The sequence below is a fragment of the Lemur catta genome, chromosome 19, assembly GCF_020740605.2.
Source record: "Lemur catta isolate mLemCat1 chromosome 19, mLemCat1.pri, whole genome shotgun sequence".
Taxonomy (NCBI): Eukaryota; Metazoa; Chordata; class Mammalia; order Primates; family Lemuridae; genus Lemur; species Lemur catta.
This window is the reverse complement of record NC_059146.1, coordinates 1,191,180-1,217,448: the sequence shown is the minus strand read 5'-3', so window position 1 is coordinate 1,217,448 and position 26,269 is coordinate 1,191,180. Positions and strand designations below refer to the sequence as shown.

General features: G+C 40.9%; 1 protein-coding gene across 5 annotated transcripts in view; it reads left to right on the top strand.

Moving 5' to 3' along the window:
- ATP8A1 (ATPase phospholipid transporting 8A1) overlaps positions 1-26,269 on the top strand; it is a 179,858-nt gene that overhangs the window by 33,850 nt on the left and 119,739 nt on the right. For 2 of the 5 annotated variants that reach the window (XM_045531738.1, XM_045531736.1), the window contains exons 5-11: positions 2,218-2,263; positions 7,148-7,188; positions 12,968-13,041; positions 18,190-18,259; positions 19,401-19,528; positions 24,436-24,547; positions 25,884-26,049. In XM_045531738.1, the coding sequence (XP_045387694.1) occupies positions 2,218-2,263; positions 7,148-7,188; positions 12,968-13,041; positions 18,190-18,259; positions 19,401-19,528; positions 24,436-24,547; positions 25,884-26,049 (637 nt within the window). Of the gene's footprint in view, positions 1-2,217; positions 2,264-7,147; positions 7,189-12,967; positions 13,042-15,612; positions 15,687-15,709; positions 17,174-18,189; positions 18,260-19,400; positions 19,529-24,435; positions 24,548-25,883; positions 26,050-26,269 lie in introns of those variants that run through there. The other 3 variants (XM_045531741.1, XM_045531739.1, XM_045531740.1) reach the window with 3 other exon arrangements.

Below are 26,269 nucleotides of genomic sequence, written 5' to 3'. Positions count from 1 at the left end.
GCTACTATTTATACAGTACTCTGTTGTAGACCGTCAAATATTGATCATGTTAAATAATTCACTAGCTCTCAGTGATAGTAGATGAGTTCTTATTCTAAGACAGTGGGGGGTATGAACTCAGAGAATACCTGTTAATTTTTTTAACTATTAGGTTTAGGAAGAATAATGACCTCTTTAAGATACAAAAGTTGGACGCTTTCTTTTTGTAGTCGTAAGGTTAGAGTTGGCCCGTTGAGGTGGATCCTTACATTGTATCGACACGCTTAATTCTTGACAGGTGGCCTTATTTGCTCTGTGGGGGAAGGTTGGGAGGAGAGATGCCCCTCGCAGGAATTCTCTCCAGATGGGAAGTGATGTTTAGAATTGCCTTAGGTTTCACCAAGATTAAATTTCCTGTTTGAAGTGGAGTATTTCATTAATTAGCTCTAATTTGTCTCCTTCTGTTGGCAGTCTAGCCATCGTCTGTCATAGATGTGCATGAATTTGGGAATATTTGTACCTCCTTTGAATATCTAAATTTACCTTGGGCCATTATTTTGGACTGAAACTTATTTCATATTACCTTCTAATTTTCTTACAAACTATAAAAAGCAAAAAAAAAAAGTATTTTTAGAGTTTTACAACAATAAAATATTCTCTGATGATACAAATTTAAAAGAATACTAAAAATTTATTTAAGAAGAAATTCTCTGGCAAATCATGCTTACTTTTGAAAGCAATAACATGCCTGTTAAAAGTCTACATTAATATCTGTTTATTGGTGAGTACATTCTACGGAGAGTTACAGTGTATCCTGCAGGTGGCTGTGGCTAGGACCAAGTTACAGTGTATCCTGCAGGTGGCTGTGGCTAGGACCGAGTTACAGTGTATCCTGCAGGTGGCTGTGGCTAGGACCGAGTTACAGTGTATCCTGCAGGTGGCTGTGGCTAGGACCGAGTTACAGTGTATCCTGCAGGTGGCTGTGGCTAGAACCATCGTCAGCAGTTCTCCCGAAGAGGCGGTTTGAACGCTGTTTGCATTTTACCCAGTTCAGCGGCCGATTGTTTCCGCAAATAGTGGTCACCCTGCTGGCTATGATTTCCTTCCTCCCAGGTGCCTCTGTGTCTTGGCAGAGGGCTGATCCACAGCTCTAGACTTCTCTCTTGGAGAGTGTTTTCGTGTGTGCACTGTGATTCTAAAAACCATGTTTTTTTCCTTGAATGGAAAACTTACGAGCTCACTGGCTTTACATTTCTTCCAACCCATGTTATAGTCAGGTATGCACAGCTACATTTGACCTTGAGCTTTATATGATAGAATCTTTGAGCAGAGAGTTAGTTACACTCAACACTTTACTGCAGCGTTAACGAGACTGATGGATTATACTAGATGCTGTAAGTTTAGACGGAAGTCATAGAAAACCTCTTGTTGGACCGTAGGGAAGATAACTTCCACTGGTCGCTCAAATTCTCACCTTTCATCTGACCTTCTGTGTTTCTGTTTTCTTACTCAACTGCCATAAAACCTTGGCTTATGTAACTCTTCGGACTTACCCACCTAGACTTAGAGTAACTCACCTGTTTACACTTTAATTCTGTAGGTGCTTTTGGGAGCCAGGAGAACAGGATAGGATCTTGTGATTCGGTGGCTCGGGATTGCCAGGGGAGGTGGGGTGTTGGGGAGCGGGGAATAGAAAAGGGCGTTTGCACATGGTAGATGCGCCTGGTTCTAGCCATCGACACACATCAGCACCTCGTTAAATTATAGTGGATGGCCTCAGCTTAATTAGATAATGAATTTCAAAAGAAGCTGAGAATATTTCAATACCATTATTAAAATGGTAGTTATTATAGGTAATTCTCTTGGGCAGTCTTCATTTTTGAGTGAGTTATTTAAGCAAAAGGTGAAATGAGCCTTTCAGTTCAAACTTTTCTTGTGCATTAAAATTTTAATTGTACCCACATGCTAACGTAAGATCCTCCTGGGCTCCCAGAGGAGGAGCCTTGTGGAAAGGCTGTGGCTTGTGCTTCCAATCCTAGAATTCCCGAGTGCCTTCCCGGGCTCCCCGGGACCCTTCCCCATGGATGCAACTTCCTTAACACTGACGGGAACGTGGAAGGGACCGACCTGGATGGAGAAACATGAGCTGAAAGAAATTCTCTTTTGCTGTGGATGCTCTTTTGTTTTACTGATTCCATTCACTTTCTCACCGTTGCTCTTTTTGCTTTTGAACTTTAGAAACGACACAAAGCTGATAATGCAGTGAACAAGAAACAGACACAAGGTAGGAATTTCATGTCTTATTTCTCATATTTGTCAGATACACTCACCGTGAAATATTTTCAAATCGCTTCCATTAAATATAATTCAGTGGAGAGTGCTGCGTCTCTCTTAGGCTTTTTTTTCAGAGTAGATTGATTCTTGCTTTGTATTGTTTATTACTCTGACCCTTAAATTCATGTTCAAGAGATTTACAGTGATAATGCTTTCGAAAGCCAATGTTTTAAGTATATCCTAGTGCTTCGTAGTGATGAGCTCCCAAATATAGTCCATAAAGTCTGCGGTTGTTCTGGACGGCGTTAAATACTGTGAACTCTCCTCGTGTGTAATCTGCAGATGTTACCGTAGAAAAGATTTACAGAAAATAATCAGATGTGATGTTGCTGGGGTGAAAAGCATTTGGAAGCCAGGTGCTCCGAGCTATTCCACACCTGCAGATGGTGTATGCTCCAGAAATAAAGAGGACTAAAGCCAGGCCGGCTTCTACAGCGTGCACGGCATTTTGGCATGGCGCTTTTCGTGTGAGAAGCTCATTTCCATGCTGCCAAAAACAAAATGACCTTCAATAGAAGGAAACAGACCATCATGCTCTAAGATTGTTTTAAAAAATATGCCCAGGGACATGGAAACTCATCATATCCTGTCCCTGCGCTGCCCCGTCTGTGAGCCCCATCCCTCTCTGAGGTTCTCCTGGCGGGATGAGGGCCAGCAAAGTCTGCCAACGTGATCTGGTGGCCAAGCACAGGATTTGAACCTGGCTCCTATTGTCATGGGGCCCCGTCGAAATGCCCTGTGTCTTTCTTAACGCCTCACGCCTAAGGCATCCTGTGCTGATTTTTGATATATTTGAGGAAGATACATTTAATTAATCTAATAGAATTATAAAATATTTGCTGAGATTATATTATTTATTATGAGACATACGAAAAAAGTGTAAGACGGGAACTTCAACCGTGAAGAGCCTTTAACCTGTTTGGCGAGAGAGCTGCGTGGAAAGACACATACAAGTGCGAGGTAAGAGATTGTGTGGAGGATGAAGGATTTGGACCACGTGATCTCAGCATCTCTCTAGATTTTTGTGGCAAATCATGGTTCCCATGTCAAATGCAGTAGAAACTCAGAGAAAATGTTGGTGTATCTGGGGGTAGATCTTGAATTTTGGGACGACTTTGGATGAGCCAAGAGACCACGGGGAAGACATCTTACGTGTGGGGAAGGAGGCGGCGAGGTTTCCTGGACAGGAAGGAAGACGACTTCTGGACTGGTTTGCTAAACCGCTATTAGAGTGCTAGGTATGGAACGGAGATTCATACCAGCGGGAAACAAACACAGGATTAAAAAGGTAGGCTGGGGTCAGATTGTACAGGCCTTGGGAGGTCAAGCTAAGGGAATTCCAGCTTCTCTGTTGAAGGTTTGTGAGCCAAAAAGAGACAGGATGCAGTCGTAGGGTGAGGATGGGTGGCAGGACGAGTTGGAGCAGGGGCCTCGTGGTAGCCTAGGGAGGAAGCTGCCCCAGGAGTCCGGGTGTGAAGGGACAACCAGAGGAATTGAAAGAGAAAAAACCCAGATGTTTCAAGTACTGGTGTTTTTGGCAATATGCACTTTTTGCATTTGTTGCCATATTGCTCAAAATACTCATTAACAGCTTTTGAAATAAAATTAAGTAAATGCTTTTCCAATGCAGCAGAGCGTTACTGTCTTCCGTGACTGGTGGTTACTTATCTTCAAGCCTCGGCTCACAAAGTCAACATAGCACAGCCAAGGGGTAGCCCTCAGAGCTGTGATGCTTTGGGGCCACCACACCTCGTATCCTCAGGTGCTCCGATCTTCTGGGTCCCGATCTACTTCCAGAAGTATTCCCTTTTGTCTACCGGTCAGGGAAAATGTTCTTTCTTGGTTATCTTTCTTGGTTCATCAGTCCTCCCCATGCATTTGCAGAGTGACCCTGTGGCTAACAGTGAAGACTAGGCAGGAGAGAGAGAAGGCTTCGATAGTGAGCATCTATAAAACTCATTTCAAAAATAAAACATTAGGGCTTAGCTATAAAAACCATTTTTAGTCAACAGAATACAGCTGGCCTGCTCTGCATCTGTGGGTTTCCTCATCCTCAGATTCAGCCAACCGCGGATTGAAAATATTGAGAGAAAGAAAAATATAACAGTAAGAAGTAATACAAATATAAAAATGCAGTAGAACAGCTATTTACATAGATACTATTTTCATATTTCCTATATAGTTGCTACATAGTAACATTGACCGAGGCATTGCAAGTAATCTAGAGATTATTTAAGGTAAACGGGAGGACGTTCCTAAGCTGTATGCAAATACTACACCACTGTACACCAGGGCCTGAGCTTCCGGAGATTTGTGTATCTGTAGCTGCGCTTGGAAATCCCACACCCAGGCTTTTAGTTTAATACTTGAAATGGTTCTCTAAAAGCACGGTATCTTTTTTTGTTTTATTCCTTTGCCTACTTTTGAGTATTGGTCTCCTTGGTTTGGCAGCTGATAGGAGATAACAAAATTGGTTAAGTAGGGTACTGTTTGCTGTCAGACAACTCCGATTGCTTAACATGAAAGTCCTCTGTTGGCATCACACCAGAACGAAATTCAATTGACTCTCCTGAATTGAGGCAGGGGTGGGTGTGTAGGAGTGGGAAGGGGAGTATTTTTGACAGGTAATTAATTTTTGACAGACATTTGAAGGATTAAACTTAAATTTTCATTTTCCAAATGTTTACCAAGACCACATAACACGTAAGGTCGCTTTTCCCTCAGTTCAAATATTAACCCTTGTATGTTCTTAGAGAAATGAATATTTTCTTTCCCTATTTTGTATGAAGCAAGAGAGAGTGATTCTGTCATTTATGCAACTGCATAAATACAAAGTTGTAATTTTATTTCCTACATTTTCAACCATTTGACTGAAGACTGGTGTCTTTGTCTGATGCCTCATTTTCACTGATTGATTAATGAGCTCAATCAGGAATCTAGTTATGGAATTTAGACCTTACGTTTGTGCCCGTCATCAGCACCACTTTTGGAAACGAGCCATCTCTTGCCCCAGAGATAGATAAGCTGGTTAAGTAGGTGGCTCAGTGACCTGGCAGGTCCCAGACTGGGTCCCAGGCGCTGATAAAATACTAACGTGGCAGAAGTTCTTGTCGTTTTTTCCCCTCTGTCCAAGATTCTCTAACACTGCAGTCCCCAGTCCCCGGGTGCTGACCGGTGTGGTCATGGCCTTTAGGAACCGGGCCCCTCCGCGGGAGGCGAGCGGTGGGCAAGAGTGAAGCTTCGTCTGTATTTACAGCCGCTCCCCTCCCACCCCCCACCCCTCGCCCCATCCGTGGAAAATCATCTTCCGTGAAACTGGTCCCCGGGGCCAAAAAGGTTGGGGACCGCTGCTCTAACAGAGTGTTTTCATTTCCATAAAGAAACCCATTAAACAAAGCTGTCAGCGAGTATCCTGCTCAGTACAAGTGAGTTACATCCGAGGGGTGTGTTTGAAGTCTGAGCCCTGCAGACTCGAGTCTGACTCGCGTGAATCCCGCCAGGCTGATGAGGCTGTGGGGAAACCGAGGCAGGTGTGTCTGGGTAGCACTGGGAAGGGCTGGAGCAGTTTTGCTGACGCAGTTAGCTGCTCAGCACCGCACCACGGGCCGTTGTGGCAATTCCATGTAACTTACTGTCATCCTCTTCACCGGGCATCGTTAATCATCTGCACGGTGCACCTTGAACTCTTACCCTCCAGAATCGGGGTAGAGGCTCTGCTACGTTTGACCCAAGACAGCAAAAGTCCCGTCAAAGCCCCCGTCACCGTTGCTTCTTGCTTTCTCTAAGCCTAGGTAAGAGCTGGGTCAGAGGAGGTCGGCAGTTACAGATAACTAGAATGCGAATTCAGTCACCGGCGTAATACTTGTGATGACATTTATTTTCACCGTTCTAAGGATTAGGTGTCTAGGAACCAGCTCCAAAAGAAAAACAACAATGAATTATATGATTGACTGGTATCCTTGGCCAGTGTTTGAGTCTTGATTTGTACAGAAACTTTTTATGTATTGTGAGCTGATTTCTATTAATAACCTCACCAGAACCCTGTATTACTGTTTGTATCTTAAGATGGGTTTGGTCTCAAGTTTGTAGGATCTAGGCACTTCCCTTCTTTATTTCTATGTTCTGGTTTTGTATTTCATGAAATAAATGCGGGGAGGGGTAGAAACGTGTCCTCATTTCTGCTACGCCTACACATTCAGCGTATGCGACAGACGCGCGGTGGGGGGAGCTGCTGAATGACCTCACGGCCGTGAAGCGGTAGGGGACACTAACAGATCCCACCTCGCTCCGTAACCGAGTAGTGGCCTCTTTCACTTTTCTTCAGTAAACCAAATACAGAAAATTTGGGGCTTTTTGCATTATCATAAACTTAAAGGTGTAGATTCTTCATCTGTTGGCTTCATGTGTTACATTGTTACTAGCCTATTAAAAACCTAATACCTCCCTGCTTGTGATTCTTTTCTGTATTTTAAACATTGCTACTGTTACGGCGTCTGAAATGTTTCTAAGCCTGTCTCTTCCTTTTCCGCATCGTCTCTGTGGCTGCGTCCTCCAGCCGCGCCCGTTGGTTCCTCTGTGTGCTGCAGAACGCCCTTGGTAGCACCAGAGGCTGTCCTCTGTAGAGATGTGTGACTGTGGGACCCCAATGTGCCTCGGTTGTTTCTGTTCCTTGTATAATTTTGCATATTCCTGTTATCATAATTTTAAAACTTGCAGAAACTGCTGCTAGTTATTTTATTTGAAGTTATTCATGAAAAATGGTCCTTTCATTAGAAATGGCCTTTTCATGTTTAATAAAAAATGTAGTTAAAAATGTTACCTTTTGTCTTTCCAGTTTTGAGAAATGGTGCTTGGGAAATTGTTCACTGGGAAAAGGTATGCATCGATTTTTATTTTGTTTCAGGAGAAAAAAATGCATAGAGATGTATGCCAGTAGATGTAATTTTTGTATATAATATAAGCAAATGTGAAAATTCCACTAATAGGAACGCTCTTTAGTAACGTAAACATGCATAGAGTCTTCAGTTAGTCTTATCCATTTAATGTTTCCACAATATTCTAGTGAAAGACTATTTTGAAAAAAAAATCTAGAACTTTTGTTGCTTTCATAGTATATTTTGAGTACTGTTTTCATAGATTTTATTTAACCATGAACTGTTTTGCGTTATAATTTTTTGCTTTAGTCATCTACTGTCCAAGTAAAAATGAAAGTTTGAGTTCTGATATTTTACTTTTGTGTATTTACCTCAAATTCCTATATTGAGACTAATCACATTTGCATACTGCTAATTCCTTTAAAACAAAAGTCTCACAAATTAAACATCATCTTCTAATGAACTGGAAGTCAGTTCTGTAATATCAGAGGTTAATTTGCACACAGGACTCTAACATGGCAGCTATGAGTTGAGTCATAATGTAGCCAGTGTTACGTAGGTGTTTGTCCTTTACAAACCTCACCTTTCAAAAGGTAAGCAATGATTATTAGTTCTCCCCTAGTTCTGCAAGAAGATTTGACCTCTAGTCATTCACAAGTGAGTAACTTTTGTAACTTGGCAAAAGACTTTTTGGAGGCCGGGTTTTGTTTCCCGGGATGCCAGGACACTAACGATGTGTATCTCACAAGACAGTATCTTGTTAGGAGAGTAGAGGTCTAACCCACGATTTGTTTGCATTCCAGTATTTCCCGGCCAGTTCATGCCTGTGCTCTTGATTCTACCTTGTGATGTTCATGGCCACCTTCTATTCCTGTAAGAGATACCTTGTATCTCTCTCAATCAAAAATTGATTGCATTTTTTGGTTGATTTTAAATCAGTAGCTAGAATAGAGTCTGACATCTCTTCTTCCAGATAGTTGAAAATTCACCCCTCTCTTTACTTTGGTCTTTGACATAAAAGCAAAAAGGAGGAGGAACATGCTTTGACTGTGCTTGCTTTATTTCTGTGGTAGACATCTCTCAGAAGAGCAAGACAAAAAATAAAAAAGCTAAAAACAATTTCAAAATAAGTTTCTTTTATGTTCTTGTCCGGCACTTATGGATTTAAACATTTTAGAGAGAAGATAGGATGTAATTAAGTACGAGAAATTGAATTTTACTATAAATTTTTTAACAAGGGTTGTCAGTGTAGTTAGCATAAGTATTAATACACCTCCCAACAGATTTACATATCAGTTTCTTAACTTCTTACCTAGACTGCTTGCTCAGAAAATAAACAGTTGTAAAGTCAGGAGATAACCATCTGCTACTTCACTCTAAAACTAACCTTTAAAATGTCTTATTTTCCTAATAAATCATCATTATTTCAAAATTGTGCTAACTTACTTGGATTATTACAACTATAACTTTTTCTATTTTTGACAAAAATTAAATCCCAGTCATGCTCACCCACAATGATGGTGTTTCCAGTCGTCTTTGGAGACAAGCACTACATCTAACCTGGGCATCCCATTTTGAGGTACAGAGAGATGGTGCTCAAAGTGTTGTCAAAAGTCATTCAGCCACAAGAGCTGAAGTTTTTTAATATTCATAATTAGAATTAGATAATGAACTAAAATTAATAAAAGCTAACTGATGAATTCATGATAAATATGTAAAAATTAATAGCATTCTTACGTTGGCAATATCAAGTTAGAAAATAAAGTGAGAAAGAAGTCTCATTCCCAGTGGCAGGTAGGATGTTTACAAATAAGTTTAAAAGATGTGTATGAACATACTTTGTAAAGAAAGCATCCATGCTTTAAGTGTTAAAAATTCACGTTAATACAAGTACAAATATGTCATATTCCTAGAAAAAAATGAAAAAATGTTTCAAATTATTAATGTAGTATAGTCACAGAGACATTGTTTTTTCCTCAAGAATTGACTATATTATTCATCTGATTTGCAAAAATGAATAGTAAAAAAATAGAATACTTTGAAAAAATGAGCAGTGTGCAAGGATTACTATAAGTAAAATGGAAATCAAAAGTTATTAAAACAGTGTGGATGAGTTGTAAAAATATAGACACTGATGAATAGAATAGCATGGAATATATTGGAATAGTATGGAATAGAATGTAGTGCCCACACATAAAGCCCATTTAATATTTGATAAAAGAGGCAAAAATAATTGGTAAAAGGATTAATTAATCATGCTGGGATTGCAGATTAGCAATTTCAAGAAATAATACTTGAATGTTTAGTTTATAGCTAAGTTACAAGCTATTGTAAAAATAATTTCCAGCTGACTAAAAGTTAAATGTTTAAACGTTGTTGGAAAATATGAAAAGAGTTAGATAAAAACTTTAACAATTACTTGGAGAACAGCAGTATCTCAAGATCTATGGATTTTGATTATACAGATTTTAAAACTAACAAAAACCAACACAAAAAAGTAGGCAGTGTATGTAAAATATTTGTACCAAATATGACAAAAGATTGAGCTCATTGTTACATAAAATAAAAGTTGGTAATAAACAGGAAGAAATAAAATAACCAGAGTCAGTATAATATTTACCGAAATAATAAAAGTTGCAAATTTAAACAATATTGAAGTCTTATTTGCTGTCTATTCAAAACCGGTTATTTCAGAGTTTTTATGAAATATTTCATTTCTGTGCTACTGTGGATTAGCAATTTGACTACTCATATTGAGAACCATAAAAAGGGGATTCTGGGAATTTATCCCAAGAAAATTCCTACATGTATACAAATGCTTTATTGTAGCATCATTTATAATAGTGAAAATGAGAATACACGGATATACAACAATGGGGAAAGTATTTTATAAGTCAGTTATGGCACTCTACACTCTTGTTGTATATTTTGTGACAAGTAAAAGCTGCAATTTCACGTGCTGTGGCAACAGAAAAAAATTATACCATTCATTTAATTAATACTTAATGTATAGCCGACGCCTGAGCTCACAGCAGCAGCAAGCGGGGCATATAAAGGTCCCTGTGTCATGAAATATAATCATAGGTGACAAGGACAGGACCTGACATCAGCTGTGTAAAATTGGCTGTTGAGCAAGTGGACAGGCACAAAAGCAGCCTGACTCGTTTTGGGGCATCCAGATTGTGAGGCAGGTCTTTTCTTTGGCTTATATAATAGTGTGTACAATTAAAAATAAAATCAATAAACCAAAACCGAGATGGTGGTTCCGTGCCAAGGTAATACGATAGGCCTTAGTGCGAAGGGGCCTCACTTCAGGGCTCTCTCTGCCGGCCTCTCTGATCGTGTGGCTGCTGTGGTTGCTCTAATGGGCCTCAGGGGACCCACAGATCTGCCCTCCGACATCTAGTCACTCGCAGACTTCAGCTGTGAAACATTCATAGTTTGTCTCTCCAGTTACTGCACTGAGCCTTTTCCCTGTTGCAAGAGGTTAAGTCGCAGGTATCTAGTGTTAAAGGAAAGCGTTGCAATCGCAAAGCCCCGCACGAGGGACTGCGTCTCCACTCTCGGCAGGTAAGCACCTGGCTTCATCGCCCCCACCGCAAAGAGCGGTTCTTCACCTTGAGATGCAGCTTTTGAGATGTGTGCAGGTGGTGAATCTAGAGGAAGAATCTGGGAATCGGCAGATTCTTCTGGCACAGTCGAGAAGCGCAGCGTGGTGGGCTGTAGCAAGTGTACAAGTAAAGCTGCTTTAGTGCACGAAGTTTCCACAACAAAATGTGTTTCTTTGGATTAACATTTTGCATCTCTAAAGATCCCTTAATAAAAATATAACTATACTGGGACCTAGGATTGCACAAAAATATTTGGGTTTTTAAATCATTCTATAAACTGCTTGGTCATGCTATTCCTCCAATTAGAATACGTGGTCAAGGCATTTTTGCCATCTTGACCTTTTATTCTGTCTAGTCATCTTGTGCACACACCAGCTGGAAAGGGTATGCCGGATTAGAAGCTCAGAACCCCAGAAAGAGAAGTAGTCAGATGTCCCTTGAGAAATTGATCTGAAACGTAGACAGCATAAGGGGTTAAGTTCCCTGCTTTCCTTGCAGTAATGAAGTTTATCATTCGTTAATTTATCATTCTTTAGTAAGAACTCTAGTGTTTAGCGAGCTCTAGGTTTTGCCATCCCACTGGGGTAACTGCAGTAACCCATGTAAGGTGTTAATATTTTCTTGAGTTCAGTAACCACAAGCCCTTCTTTTGTCTTACAATGAATAAAGATGTTAGAAAGCAGTGCCATGAATTTAGGGACTCTTGGCAAGTCTGTTAGACTCTAACCCTGTCCTGTAAACAGATGGGATGCTGATTTTAGGAAGCCTACAGTTTAACTGGACAGGAAACACTAACAGGAGGTAATAGAACAGTTAAATGGTAACCTAAGAAGCATTATCTGTAAGTGCTGTGATTGCAGAGAATTTTTAATATCTTCCCGCCCGTGTGTACTATCACAGTACTGTCACGGCATGTTATTGTAAGGACCAGTTTGCATTTCTACTTAACAGTTTATTTTTCTTGTTTGTCCTTTTTTGAGGTAGTTTGATTCCAAGGTCCCTGATAATTTGTCAATTTCAGATAGTCCAAATTTCACATTTCAGCTGTAATGAATCCTTTTCACATCAAGGCATCCCGAGCTTCAGTCCCTGGGGAATCAGCGCATGTCCATTGATAAGAAGACAAGCCCCCCTACCAACTGGGTAGAACAGAACACAGTGGGCTGTCTCTGCAATAATTTTTTATTGAATTCCATTAAAAATACTATTCTCTCCTTCCTCGCAATAGTGTTATTTTAGCATTCAAGGAAAAATAGGGAAGGGGAAGAACAAAAAAGCTTTAATTAAAACAGGCTTTTCTTCCATCTATTAAGTAGTGAAACTTATTTTTAGATTCATTGGTCTACCGAGAGAGAAGTCACCTTCCACGATATAATGGGAGTGGCTCTGAGTGTCACTCGGTCAATGCGTTGAAGCCGAGTTGTTACTTAGCTGAAGTTGGGTTGTTTGCCAGAAGCTATGTGACAAACCTGTCACTTATATTTTAACAGTTTCTGGCCATAGTATGTCTTTAATTTGTCTTCACATCATGCTTAGAAAAATGCTAGCAGGTGGTGAAATAAAGAAATTAAGCTGTTTAATTTAAAATACTGTGATGGTTCCACTAAATTTACTTATACAAAATCAAGCTTTGTAGACAGGCAGATGTGGGTTTCAGTCTAAGCTCTTCCGCTTAACTGTGATCTTGAGCAAATAACTTAATCTCAGACTCACTTTCTTCCTCTCTAAATTATGAATTTTAACTAATACTTACTTCAGAAAGTTCATTGTGAGGAATAATGATGAGATACATGATGGTTCCTCCAGTTGTATTGAGAGACTGCATTAAGAAATTCTTTAAATAGGGTAAAAATTTCAATTGGTAAATTCCTCCTTTTTGCTTTTGTGTCAAAGAGAGAGTATTAGAAGTTGAGATGTCTATGAAGTGGATAAAATGGATAGTTTAATTTTGTTAAATTATATAGCTGATAAAACAAAAATGTTCGGTTTTTAGAGGATCCCCCCAGTCCTGGCCTCATCCCTAGATAATTTCGTTCAGTTTTGTGAAGACAACTGGTTCTTGTTTGCCATTAACCATTTTGACTGTGTTCTATGCTTTGATGCAATAGGTTGTATATTTGCAAATATGTTTCAATGCAGATCATTAACCAATTCCCAGTTTTCTTTCAGGTAAATGTTGGAGATATAGTTATAATTAAAGGCAAAGAGTATATACCTGCTGACACTGTACTTCTCTCATCAAGGTAGAGATACCTGCTGACGCTCAACAGTGTAGAGGATGGTTTCTCTACCCTGCATTGACCTTGTGATTTCTCCAAGGAAATAAGGAATAAACGAAGAATTTTAAACCTCTTTATTGTGTATTTAAGCATTTAAAAAATTGATTGGACTTCAAGGGCTCTTTCATGTTTGCCATATAGAATAAGTGACAGGGACTGTACTTTATAATTCAAAGGTTACAGTTGAGACTCTATGCTCCTTCTGGATGTATCCGGATGCTTTTGTGTGCACCACTAACTCTAAGATTCCCTGTCATTTATTTTATATAATACATGGATTGGGTTCTATTGACTTTATCTTTCAATCATGATCATCATAAATCCCTGCAAAGTTTCTTGATCATTATGGTGAAATGGTACAAAAAAAAAAAAATGGGTAAATTCTTTTTTGTTATCAGTTTTGAAATGCCATACTCTTCGAAGAAAAAAATTATTTTGCTCTTTTAAGTTCTGTTACTGAATTTAGATGATTTTTGTTTTACTCCTATTTAAGATAGTCATGGATTAGTATTCAGAACACATGGCACTGTTTAAAGAATGTGACTTTCAAATGGTTTTAGGTCTCAAAACTGCAAAACTAGTCCTCACAAATTGAGAAGAAATGTTTTTAATATTTTAGAGGTTGTTTATCATCATTTCCTTGGACAGTTTTATTTGTAAAATCCACATATAAATATGGACAGTGTCCTTTTTTCAAAATCTATTTAATCAGGTCATCATTTAAGGTGATTGGATTCATGACAAGTTAGTGAAACTTAATTGAGCAAATAAGATTCAACCAGATATTGATAGAAGTGCGTCTCCAGGCATTTTGCAGGTGACTATAGGTAATAACGTTTCCATCTGTACTTGGCAACGTTTTTGTGCCATGTGCCTGTCGGTTTTTGTTTTTAGAAAAATCAATATGGATGTTTTTAAATCAACCTTTCTTTTCTTAGTTTCCTTTGCTTATAACTTTATCAGGGTGAGTTTCTAAAACTGAAGGAAAGCTAACTGTGTCCATACTTGGCCATGTGAGAAAGAGGTCAAAAATGTAAAGATAATTAACTATCTCACCCTGAATTTATACTTAAAGTTGAAAATTTTCAAAATCTGTGTCACCTGACTCTATCCAATCCCAGAAACTCCCCAGCAAGCTCTTAGAGAATTTTTACAGGATTTGTTTCCTAAGCATTGAAAACATCTATTGGTGGCTGTCAATATCAGTAGATCAAAACAGTTGCTATATCTTAATATAGTATCCACAGTGATCAACTTCCTCCAAAAATTATTATACGTTAAAATGATCTGATTCATTGCTTTTTTGTTATTTAGTAGGCTTCAAAGGTTGTTCTATTAGACGAACATTTTGATCCAAGTAGCAGAATACTACCTTTCTTCCCGCCCCCCCCCAAAGGGTTTTTGCATTACTTAGGTCTTTTGAACCTACATTAACTTTAAAGAAATAAGCAATAGTTTTTCATGATCATTTAACAGGAAGAGAAATTTTGACTTTAGCTAATGACTAGGTCAGGGTTGGAATATGCCTAATTTACTACTTTCATTATGCTACCCTGTCCACTGTCAAAATAAATACGGTGAGTTTCAGCTACATGTGAGCACCATCTAGCAGTAACAATAAACCACTGTTTATAATATTATAACTTTCAATATTTTTCAATTATGAATTACTAATAGTGCATCTTCTGCATGGTAGTTTGAAATGAAAGCATGAACATGGTTGAAAGTTACTGTATTTCATTGGCTTTCGTTTTGAAAAGAAGATAAATTTTAGCATTTAATAAATAACTGCTACATTTATGTGTTAAAAAAAGTATAAAATAGGGTGAAATAACTGAAGCTATTAGTTCAAGTCTAAAGAGATTCTTGCAATGTCTATTTCATTCCCTCTCTGAAAAATTTTCTCTGGATTCAAAGGCTTACCCTCTGGTAATGATGCATTACCTGGATTTTATTAATTATGAAATAAAAGGTCGCAACTTGTCTTTGCAACTTTATGTTAAGGTTAATAAGATACTTATACAATTAACTTTGAAAATGTTTTATAATCACATTTTCAACAAAGTTTTTTTTTAATGAAAAATATAGTATACTCCATTTTTCAAAAATTTAAAACCGTAATTATTTCTTTCCTTTTTTGGGTAGAAATAGACAATACAGTGGATGGCATGAAGTTGAGGAATTTGAGAAAGGAACATCCATAAGATAAAGTAGCTCTGTATATAAAACATGTTTTTTGTTTAATTGGATAGGCTAAGCTTATGAGTAAACTTTAAAAATGAAAAGTTTTCACCTTGAAAATTAAAAATTGGGCTTAAAAATCACATAAGTCATTCTTAAAATATTAGATATTTTCTTATACCTTCAGACCTGATCAAAATAAGTTTTGAAAAAATCGGCACTAGACATTTTTATTAACACGTATTATTTTCTATGATAATTTCAAACTTTCTGTCTCTTTTTGTCCATGTGTTTGTTTTCTTTTCTCTGTTCATTTTCTTTTCCATTTTAATTATTTGAAACTGGGACGTGTAGGTGGCAGTAGGGGAGATAGTGAAAGTGACCAATGGGGACCATCTCCCAGCAGACATCCTCAGTCTGTCCTCCAGGTGAGAGCCCGGGTTGTGCGAGATGCCTGTGCCTGGGTCCTCAGCCTAAACCGGGGAGCAGCTGCACCCACATACGCTTGAGTTCTGTGTCCTCCTTTAAACACAAACTTTTATACTTCTCGGTGACAGACATTGCACAGATGTTTTGAAGGCATTTGACAAGCACCACGTTGAATGATGTTTGTCCCCCAATTGGGAAGGTTCAACTCCTGTTGCCATCAATAGGAGTCCAAGAGACGTGCCACTGAGCATAGATTTTAATTTCCTGCACCATTAATATATATTCATATTTAAGAACATGCCGAAATACTAAGGCTTAATTTGTTACCTCTCCAGGGTATTGTTTTGAACAATGTTAAGTTGTCCATGAAACAGTCGTTGAAAATCGATTCGATTTTAAACAGATTTGTCATTCTCGTTTTAAATTGTCTGTAAATCCTACAGAATCCTTCCAGAGATCATGACTGTCATTTGGGCTTACGTAGGGTTCACAGAGGACCCCCGGCACAAAGCTGGCGTTGTACATTTCCTACCGCATGCTTTGGGATCAATTTTTCTCTCACTCGTTCCCGGTGACATAGTGCACGTGACTGTGGTACATTTCAGCTGTCTGTCGGTGTCTGTATTGTGACATGCATCTTGTTTCATTTTCCCACTTACTAATCAAAAAGCCTGCTTTGCCTCTCTGACTAGTCTGTGTTTTGGATGTCGTCACAGTTTGCTGCAGTACTTAGGATCTAGCATGATTCCTCACCTGAGACTTCTTGCTGCCCTTTCTCAGCACGAAGCACCGCGGCAGTGCCAGCTGTCTTAAGTGATTATTAAGAAAGTTCAGAATGTGTATGCGTTTTTTTATTTGTCCCACTTCAGATATAAGTCAGCCATTGAAACTGCCTGATGTCCTAGCCGTTTAAAGTCCTAGCAAAGTTACTTTATCAGAGAGAAAAAAGTAGAATTAGAATGTTGTGCTCATTTTCATATGGCACTGGCCTTGGATAAGCATCTTGAACAGTAAGATTTGATGCATTTAACTGCCAGAGTATGAATCAACATTGTCATTGAGCATTTTGTTTGCCATCATGCTTCCATATTGTCAGAAGATGTGTTTTATAAATCCATGAACTGTTTATTTCAAATGTATGCATAGGGTAAATCACAAATTTAGAGCCATTGCCAGAGGCAAAGGACTATTGTGACAGTGATTAAAAAATAAAATGTTGAATAGTTGATAGAGTGAAAATGTACATATCCAACAACTTCTCTTTGGGAAAAAGCAGCATTTGTGAAGGAAAAGCCTGTAGAGTATTTTGAAGAACTTGCAAAGGTTACTTTAAAGTGAATCTGTTAAATATTTTATTAATGTCCATGTGTTTTAAGCAGCTTTCACAAATTTTTGGGCCACAAAATTCAGCCAAATGCCCATTTCTGAAACGTGGAACAGTCGGTTTTGCACATGTACAGATTGGAAGCTGATTAGGAAATTCCAGGTGTTTGTTACTTGCGAGTTTATTTCTAGCTTCAAGTCCACATGCTTATCAGAGATTGCATTTATAGTTACTTATATGATGTTAGTAAAATTAGGCTTATTGTATAACCAGGGGCTAATGAAATTGGTTTCAGAATGCTTTTCCTTACAGTTGAGGATCAGACAATACAGTTGGGCTGCAAACTCACATGTCTATACTTGTTGGGCAAGTAGATAGGCAGGTGAAGAGGGAGGAGCTAGGACAGTCTAGGGGATGACCCTGTGACAAAACTGGAGAACACAGGCCCCTTCTGCCAGCCACCAGACGTTGCTAAGACCCTGGTGGGGACCATGACATGGATCTTCCAGGTTGAGTTCAAAGAGCAATATGGCAAACCTGACCGATTTTAGTTTCAGCTTTTGCTGCTATGAGAATAGAAACAGAAAATATATAGAGAGAAAAGTGCATATCTGCTTTCATTGTAACATTTGTTCATATAGTTTTTAAAAGTAACCTTAAAATTTTAGTTCTATGGGTTCATATAATCCCGTTCATCATAGCTAAAAAGGGAGTCAATGCAAGTCTGTAGAAGTGGCAATCTGGAATTTTCTCATCAACCACTTTTCTCAACCAATTTACATGTGAGCCGTGAGCATGAAACCTCACTTGATGTATCTGAGCTGAAGATAAATCTGGACACAGAGCTGCTTTACATTTCAGATACAGTCTGTGTTGTGTCTGTGTGGACGAACAATTTAAATAAGACGTGGCAAATCATTTGCATCACCTTGAAGACTGTTACTAATTGTTGTCAGGAAGTTGCTTTTGGGTCCTTCTGGCTGAAAAGCTGATCCATGGGTTGTCATGCATGGTTGCGCCTCACAGCGCCTTGCTGTTAGATCGCAAGTCATCAAGAAGCTAGGTGACGGCTACTTTGTCTAGGAGGAAAGGCTTCAGAGTCTGAGCATTTAAGTAAGGTGTTGTTGTCATGCCTGCCTCCCTCCACTAAATCTCTGCTTCTCAACTCTCAACAACAGCGAGCCCCAGGCCATGTGCTACATCGAAACGTCTAACTTAGATGGTGAAACAAACTTGAAAATTAGACAGGTAAGAAGAGCTACTACAGGTTTATATTATCACTGCTGTTTTATCATAAGGAATTAAGAGTTTTTCTTAGTGGTGCTGTCTTGAGTTGAAGTGCTTCTAATTGCAAATATTTCCTCATTGAACCATTGTGAAGAGAGATGTTTTATAAACTGATGTTGAGTATCACGGAAGAGTCGGATTGACTTGCCTGATGCAACATGGCCCGTTGTAGAGATACTATTTGTCATATTCTTAATGACTTTATGTAATAGCCAGTACTCAGGTAATAGCAGTAGTTCTAAGTGCTTTGACACGTGTTAGCTTATTTATTTTCCCTATTCACCCGGCCCAAATAATTATTTGGTTTTGCCATATTAAAAAGTCATCCTTTCTATTGCTGTTCTAAAACTCTCATTCGTCTTGGAGAATAGTTTATATTTCTGTATTTACTTTTCATACCATCTCTAGCAGAAAAAAGTTGTAAAATTTATGAAGTTTTAAAAGGTACTTAAAAATGTATGCCCTTTGGTTCCAGTGAATGATGAAAATGGCCTGTGGGCAGATTGGGATGTGGTGGAACTGAGTCACCACAGAGCACTTGGGCACAGGCGGCCAACGCATGAGGGGTCGTGCTCAGTGTCGGTCACTTCTGTTGGCCGAGGGAAGAACCATGCTGGAATTTCCCTTCTCAGTGGACTTTAAAAAAACGACAACAACAACAAACAAAAAATGGAAAGAAAAGGAAACAAAACTACTTTCTTTGAACACAAATTCCATCCATTTTTATCCCATTGTTTTAGATAGAGAAGACAGACTCAGCCTGTATACTGCTAAATATTAATTTTATTTTTGGAAGCAAATGGTTCTTTGGGGACTTGCTTCAAAATATCTTTGCAGACTAGCTTATAGTCTATTGAATATATTTTGGAACTTTTGTAAAAGCTGCCTTGTTGTTATTCTAAAAACCTGTGCTCAAGTCAGGGAGGAAGGTATCCTTGAATTATGATTTGACCGAGTGTTGAATAAGGGGGTGAGGGGAGAAAAGCCTATAAAATAAATGGGATCCCTTAGACCTTAGGACCCGGGTGAATTCAAAATTCCTCCTCTTCCCCCAACACAACTTACTGAATATGCTCTTTGCTTATGTAAAAATTTCTAACAGGGCTTACCAGCAACCTCGGATATAAAAGACATCGACAGTTTGATGAGAATTTCTGGCAGAATTGAATGTGAAAGTCCAAACAGGCATCTCTACGATTTTGTTGGAAACATAAGGCTCGATGGACACGGGTATGTAAGAGCCGTCTTCCCGAAAACACAGAGTCCACTGTGCCCTGGTGTTTGCCGAGTGTCTTCCGAGGATGGGGGCGAACTGTTTCCTCGTGCACTAAGTTTGAATACTGAAAACCCCTTTTCTAAGCATTTTTATATCCTACCCCAAGTCCTTTTGTGAAAACGCTGGATATTAACCCTATTCACGTGGTAGAGCTGGAGACTTCCCCAGGGTCCCAGGGTGCCTGTCAATCTGGCAGTTGGTTGTTGGCAGGGATAGTCCAGGCTTCTGGAACATTGTTTGGTGATAAATGACTTGTAGATGATTCTTTGGCCCAGATACTTATGCTGTAAGCTTAACTATCCAGTCTTCACGGCGTGGGCCCTTTGCTGTGGTCTCTAGATGCCTCCGGGAATTCAGACTCCGCTCCCAAAGGGTTCGTTGTACTGGGTCATTCCTTGTCTCCTTCTCTGGGTAATTCCCGACGCTCTCTGCATGGCCATGTCATCAATGACAGTCATCTTTTGCTCTTACCTCCTCCCTGCCCTTCTCTCCGTTGTCCTACCTCCTCCCTCATTCATTCAACCGAGGAAGCCTGGGCCGTTACAGATTTAGAAAGACAACAGTGAACGAAGCAGACAAACACTCTTGCTCTTAAGTCTTAGTCCGTGCAGGCTGCTACAACAAAATATCGTAAACTGGGTGATTTATAAACGACAGAAATTTATTGCTCGGTTTTGGAGGCTGGGAAGTTCAAGAGCAAGGCGGCAGCAGACTTGGCGTCTGGTGAGGGTCTGTTCCCCGTAGGTGGCATCTGTTAGGTGCCCACGTACGGTCTCTTTCCTAAGGGCGTGGATTCCATTTGTAAAAGCTCAGCCTTCCTGAGCTCATCACCACCCAGCGGCCCCGGCTCCTGGTACTCCACATCGGGGATTAGGTTTCATGTGAATCGTGGAGGGACACAAACATCCAGACCACAGCACCTTGCCAGCTTCCTTTCTGGCGGCAAGGGAAGGGCAAACAGACAAAATGATAAATAAGAAAGTGTTATACTATGTTAGAAAGTGATAAATGTTTTGGGGAAAAAATAGCACAGGGCAAGGGAGGCTGGGAGTCCGTGGGAGGGAATCACTTTTCGTTAGGGGGGTTGCAGTCAGCCTCATCGAAAGGCAGCATTTGAGCAACAGTGAGCAGGAGGTGAGGAAGAGTGAGCCTTAGAATATCTAGAGGGAGAGGATTCCGGAAAGAAGGAATTGTCAGTGCAAATTATTAATTATCTCATTGCACATTCTTCCTGTGGGAAAGTGCCTGGAGTCGTTGTGGAATGTTAGGCCATTGTGGTGGGAGTGGTGTGATCAGGGAAGAGGAGAATCGAAGAAGGGCCAAGAGGTCATAGTGGACCAGACCATATAGGGCTTTGTAGGCCGTCCTGAGGGTGTTATTCTGAGTGGAATGGGGATCTCTTGGAGGACTTTAAGGGGGGGAAGATCAGCATTCAGTTTTGGACTTCATAAGTTTATGTCCAAACAGAGATGTCCAGGAGGCAGTTGAATAGACATCGGAAGTTGGGGACAGAAGTCTGAGTTCATGAGATGCATTTGGGAGTAGTTGGCATAGATATTTGAAGCCGTGGAGCTGGAAGGAATCACTGAGGATAAAAGGGTGTAGATAGAAAAATGGAGACATCCAAGGACTGTCCTAAAACCGTCCAACATTAAGATGTTGAGACAAGAGGGGGACTAGCAAAAGAGACCGAGTCCAAGGACGTAGGATGGAGACCGAGTGGAGAGACTGTGCCAAGGCGCGGGGAGTGACTGAAGTGAGTAGCTGGTGCTGATGGTCAAGCACAGTGGGGACGAGACTGAACCTCGAATTTAGCAAGTGGAGATCCTTGAGCTTGATGAGAATAGGCGGCACCTGATGCGAGTTTGAGATGATGGAAGGAGTTGAAAACACCAAGTGTAGACTCCTTTCTCAGAGAGTTTGCTGCAAAGGGGAGCAAAGAAATGGGGCGGGACTCGGCGGGAAGGGTAGAGTCTTCCCTGTCCCCTTTGTCCTTTCTTTCCTCCTCCCGGCCCTTCTTGCCCTGCTTCCTCTACTTTACATCATACTTACCTTCCAGGCTAGATGCGCTGCTTCAGCCCACGAGAATGTGACTGGCGCTTTCATTGTTTTGTAACTGCCTCATCCCAGGGTTTGAATTCCAAAGGACGTTGGAGTGTGCCCTGAACTGTCGTCCTCATCGGGAGCCTCCAAAAGCTTTCTTTTGTAATCTGTGAAGTAATTACGAGTTCCAAAATTGGCACAGGGTGATCTTTCCGTGAACATACGGTTGTAGACTAACGATAGATCTGGCCATGTATACGAGTCGCGTTTCTCGCGTCTGACGTTCCTCACTGGACAGCTTCCATCCGTGTCAGTTTTCCATCGGATCGATGCCAAGTGAATCTGTGCTGTGAAGGAGAACTTTGTAGGATGGTGCCAAGCTTTAGGGTGCAGATAAAAATTTGTGTAATACGCTTTATTTTATATGAAAGGCAGAAACAGATTTTCAAGACCTTTGTATTGGTAGCACATTTAGCTCTTATGTTACAGTACCCAGAGCTCTCGGAGACCTTTTGGAGTGAGTGTAATTGATAGCTCGGGACCGGGGTCATAGGCTAATGCCGGAAGCCCCGGAATTCCAGCTGTGATGAAACTAACAGTAACTAACTCTTCTTGAGTCCTTGTAATTGAAAAGTAGCATAGTTTGCTTTTGAAGAGTTTGCACCTGTCAACACAACACAACACAACAACACAAACGCTGAGGTGGGAGTTGCGGCCGGTGCCTTACGCTCCCCTGGGCAGGTGAGGAGCACCTGCTCCATGTGTGCCCCAGAGCAGAGACCAGCAACTCTGCAAGAACTTCTTGGAAACCTGGTTTAGGCCCAAGGCCCCGCCCAACTCGGCAGTGCACCCCGAATCTTGAGACACACACAAGGGGGTTCCCTTCCAGATGGGTCCTGAAGGCATAATGTTTTACATTAGGAATGAGAGTTGTATTTTTAGCAGTATACTATTTCATAACAATTCATTCACATGCTGCTGTTACGCAGCTGTCTGGGTTGGTTTTGCCTGAGCTGGTAGAATTTGTGCCGTTCCTGCAAGAAGCTTCAAGGCCCGGGGGGCCACGGCCTTGAGAGCCTGTTGGACCCCAGAAGCTCACGAGATAGAAAGGCCTCGGTTTCACTTTTCCTCCACTTACAAGGAAGTCTCGTGTTCTCTGCAGACTTTCTTATAGAATCATTTCTTTCCTTTTTCAGAAGGTTTTCGGTTTTTTTTTTTTTTTGAGACAGAGTCTCGCTCTGTTGCCCGGGCTAGAGTGAGTGCCGTGGCGTCAGCCTCGCTCACAGCAACCTAAACTGGGCTCAAGCGATCCTCCTGCCTCAGCCTCCCGAGTAGCTGGGACTACAGGCATGCGCCACCATGCCCGGCCAATTCTTTCTATATATATTTTTAGTTGTCCATATAATTTCTTTCTATTTTTAGTAGAGACAGGGTCTCGCTCTTGCTCAGGCTGGTCTCAAACTCCTGAGCTCAAACAATCCACCCGCCTCGGCCTCCCAGAGTGCTAGGATTACAGGCATGAGCCACCTCGCCCAGCCTCCAAAAAGTTTTTAAATGTATTTTTCTTTATATTTGCCTTTTCTTCTTTCTTGCCTTTTTTCTTATTAAAATGGAGAATTGGTCACAGGCATCCTTGAGCCATTAAATTGCATATATTACGTGTCCATCGAGAACCCCAGTACGTCTGTGAGAGTTTGTTCCTTCTTATGTCCCGGCGTGAGTTTGTGGCGCCCAACAACCCACCAAAGTGGGCAGCCTTAGGAAAAACCCGCAAAAGACCCCAAACTGTGCCTCCTTTATTAAAAGTGTGGTTTAAATGATAGGGGATGAATAGCTGCAAAATGCTTACGGCTCATCGGACATTTATTCACGATTTTTGGAGAACTGATCTTCAAATACTGTAAACTGACTGTCATAGAGGTTTTCAGTACGGGAACTTTTCTCTGTGAGGCTGGGGTGGTCGGTAAGCACGCGGTGAGAGCTGTGTAGTTATCTTGCCTGGTGTACGTTTTTGAACCTTTATTATGCACAAGGCTATTTCTAATTCAAAGGACAAGCGTGTGTGTGTGTGTGTGTGTGTGTGTGTGTGTGTGTCGGTGGAGGGGCATCCCTTAGCCTCACCACTTCCAAATATTTCAGAAACCTACGTTGACTTATTAATTCAGGAAAAGTCATGCATAGGTTTCAGCATCAGCCTCTGAATTCCACAACATTCCCTGCTATTTGGGATGGTGTATTAGTCGCTCTGGCTGCCGTGACAAAATCCCATAGACTAGGTGGCTTTAACAACAGAGATGTATTTTTCTCACATTTATGGGGGCTGGAAATCTGAGATCACGGTACCAGCGGGGTCAGGCTCTGGGGAGAGCCCTGTGCCTGGTGGGCAAAAGATGCCACCTTGCCGTGTCCTCGCATGGCAGAGAGGAGACAGCGACATTCCTGGTGTCTCTTCTTGTAAAGGCCACTAGTGCCCATCATGCGGGCCCCACCCTCGGGGCGTCTTCTAGTTACCTCCCGAAAGTGCCACCTCCAAATACCGTGACACTGCCGGAGAAGAGCCTCTAGCACAGGAATGTTGGAGGGACACAGTTCAGTCCATCGCAGATGGTGAAGTTACGGGAAACGGCGGGTTTGGTGTTAAGGAGAAGTAACTTAGACACTTTTGTTCCCGTTTAAGGGAATTATTGGTGGGAAATTTACTTGCTTTCCAAGTAAAGGGTGATTTTAATAATGGAACTTTTTGAAACTATGTGGTGACTGTAGAGTTCTTAAGCATTTCATTAAATGTCATTTCTGATGTCGACATAATCTGTCCTAGCACCGTTCCCCTGGGAGCAGATCAGATTCTTCTTCGAGGTGCTCAGTTGAGAAACACGCAGTGGGTTCACGGAATAGTCGTCTACACTGGACACGACACCAAGCTGATGCAGGTGGGATTTTTGTCTGTGAAACCTTTTGGGGCTTAAGTCTTTTGCAAAATGCATCTCAGTGCAATAGTCCCAAACACAGCACACTGTGTGTCCTGAGCCCACCCCGCACATCCAGACTCTGGCACTCCGGTGAGTGAGGCCTTGAAATTGTCTCAGTGACAGTGGCTCACAGCATGCAGGAGCACCGGGAAGTTTCCCCAAGGATCACCTGGTACATGGACTGTCGATGATTTTGCGTGTTGGTCCGCTGGCAGCACTGCTAGCTCTTGTACTGATTGTTACGAGTTGTCTGTGTAGCAGTGAGTGCTCTGCATCACAATATTTGTCTTATAATTTTGCTATAATGCAATGATCAAATTTTAAAATTTAATTTATTTAATTGAAAGAAAAAGTTTGCGAATCAGATGTTCATCTTTCATAGCATTTATGTGTAAGGCTATTTTTGCCATCGGCGTTCATCAAAGCACTGACATTTACCCGTGTCCGGGGTGCCCGTCCACTGCAGCACCGTCAATGTGCAGTCGTCAGCCGGGCGTGGGAAACTCAGGTTTACGATACTCAGTGGAAATCTGGTCTAAGGGCTATAATACCTCTGTGCTTGGTGCAGGCGTGAAGATGTTGTCAGCAGGCAAGTGGGACTGTCCTTAGTGATTCTACCTCTAGTCATTCATAAATTTCTATAAATCTTCCTTTTATAGTAATTATGGCATTTAATTTTCTGTCCTGTGGATGTCTTGGTTAGCACAGATCTAACGTAGCCATTTGGATCATCAGACACAAGTGAGGAAACTTGCCTTTGTTATTCTCGATAGCCAGCACGACTTGCATTGCCGCTGTGTTCAGTAAAACGATTGCTAAATGCTGCCAGAAATTTGAAAATCAGAGATCCTTTAAACGTGGCCTTCATACTCTGAAATTTCCCGTTGTCTGGTTGTGCAGGCTCAGGCCACCTTCTCTTGCTCTCTTCTGAGCTGAGACACGGAGTAGATCCTTCCAGATGCCCTGTGTGCCTAAGTGGGCCAGTAGTTCATCTGACCTGACACAATGCAAAAGCTGTGTCTGCAGAAGGAATGTTATTTCCTTTTCTTATTATTATTGTTTTACTTCCTTTAAAAAAAAAAAAAAAAAAAAAGCTTGGGTGGCGTAGTGACCTTGACAAAAGGAGGTAGTTAACCACTGAGGCCTCATGATACACCTTATTATACTTGTCGTGGGTTTTGTTCACCCCATCTAGATTCTGCGCTGTGACTGACTTCTCGTCCTCATGAAAATACTAAGTGCACGTCACTAAATCGTTCGTGTGTATCTTTATTACTCATCTTGTTTCTTTCTACAGAACTCAACAAGTCCACCACTGAAGCTCTCCAATGTGGAACGGATCACCAACGTACAAATTCTGATTTTGTTTTGTATCCTAATTGCCATGTCTCTTGTCTGCTCCGTGGGCGCGGCCATTTGGAATCGGCGGCATTCCGGAAAGGACTGGTATCTCAATCTGAACTGTAAGCAGGCAGAGCTCACTGCACCTTCTTTTATTACAACGTATATTTGCTTTGCAGTCGGTCTTGATTTCTGGAATGTCCTATTGTTTCTAAAAGGAAGACCTTGTTGCCAGGATAGATGGGCATTTAATCTTTATTTTCAGTGAGATTTCCAGCAAATGTAAGGTTTTCAAATCCTTAAAAATATAACGAGCAGTCCATAGTAGTATAAATATTCACT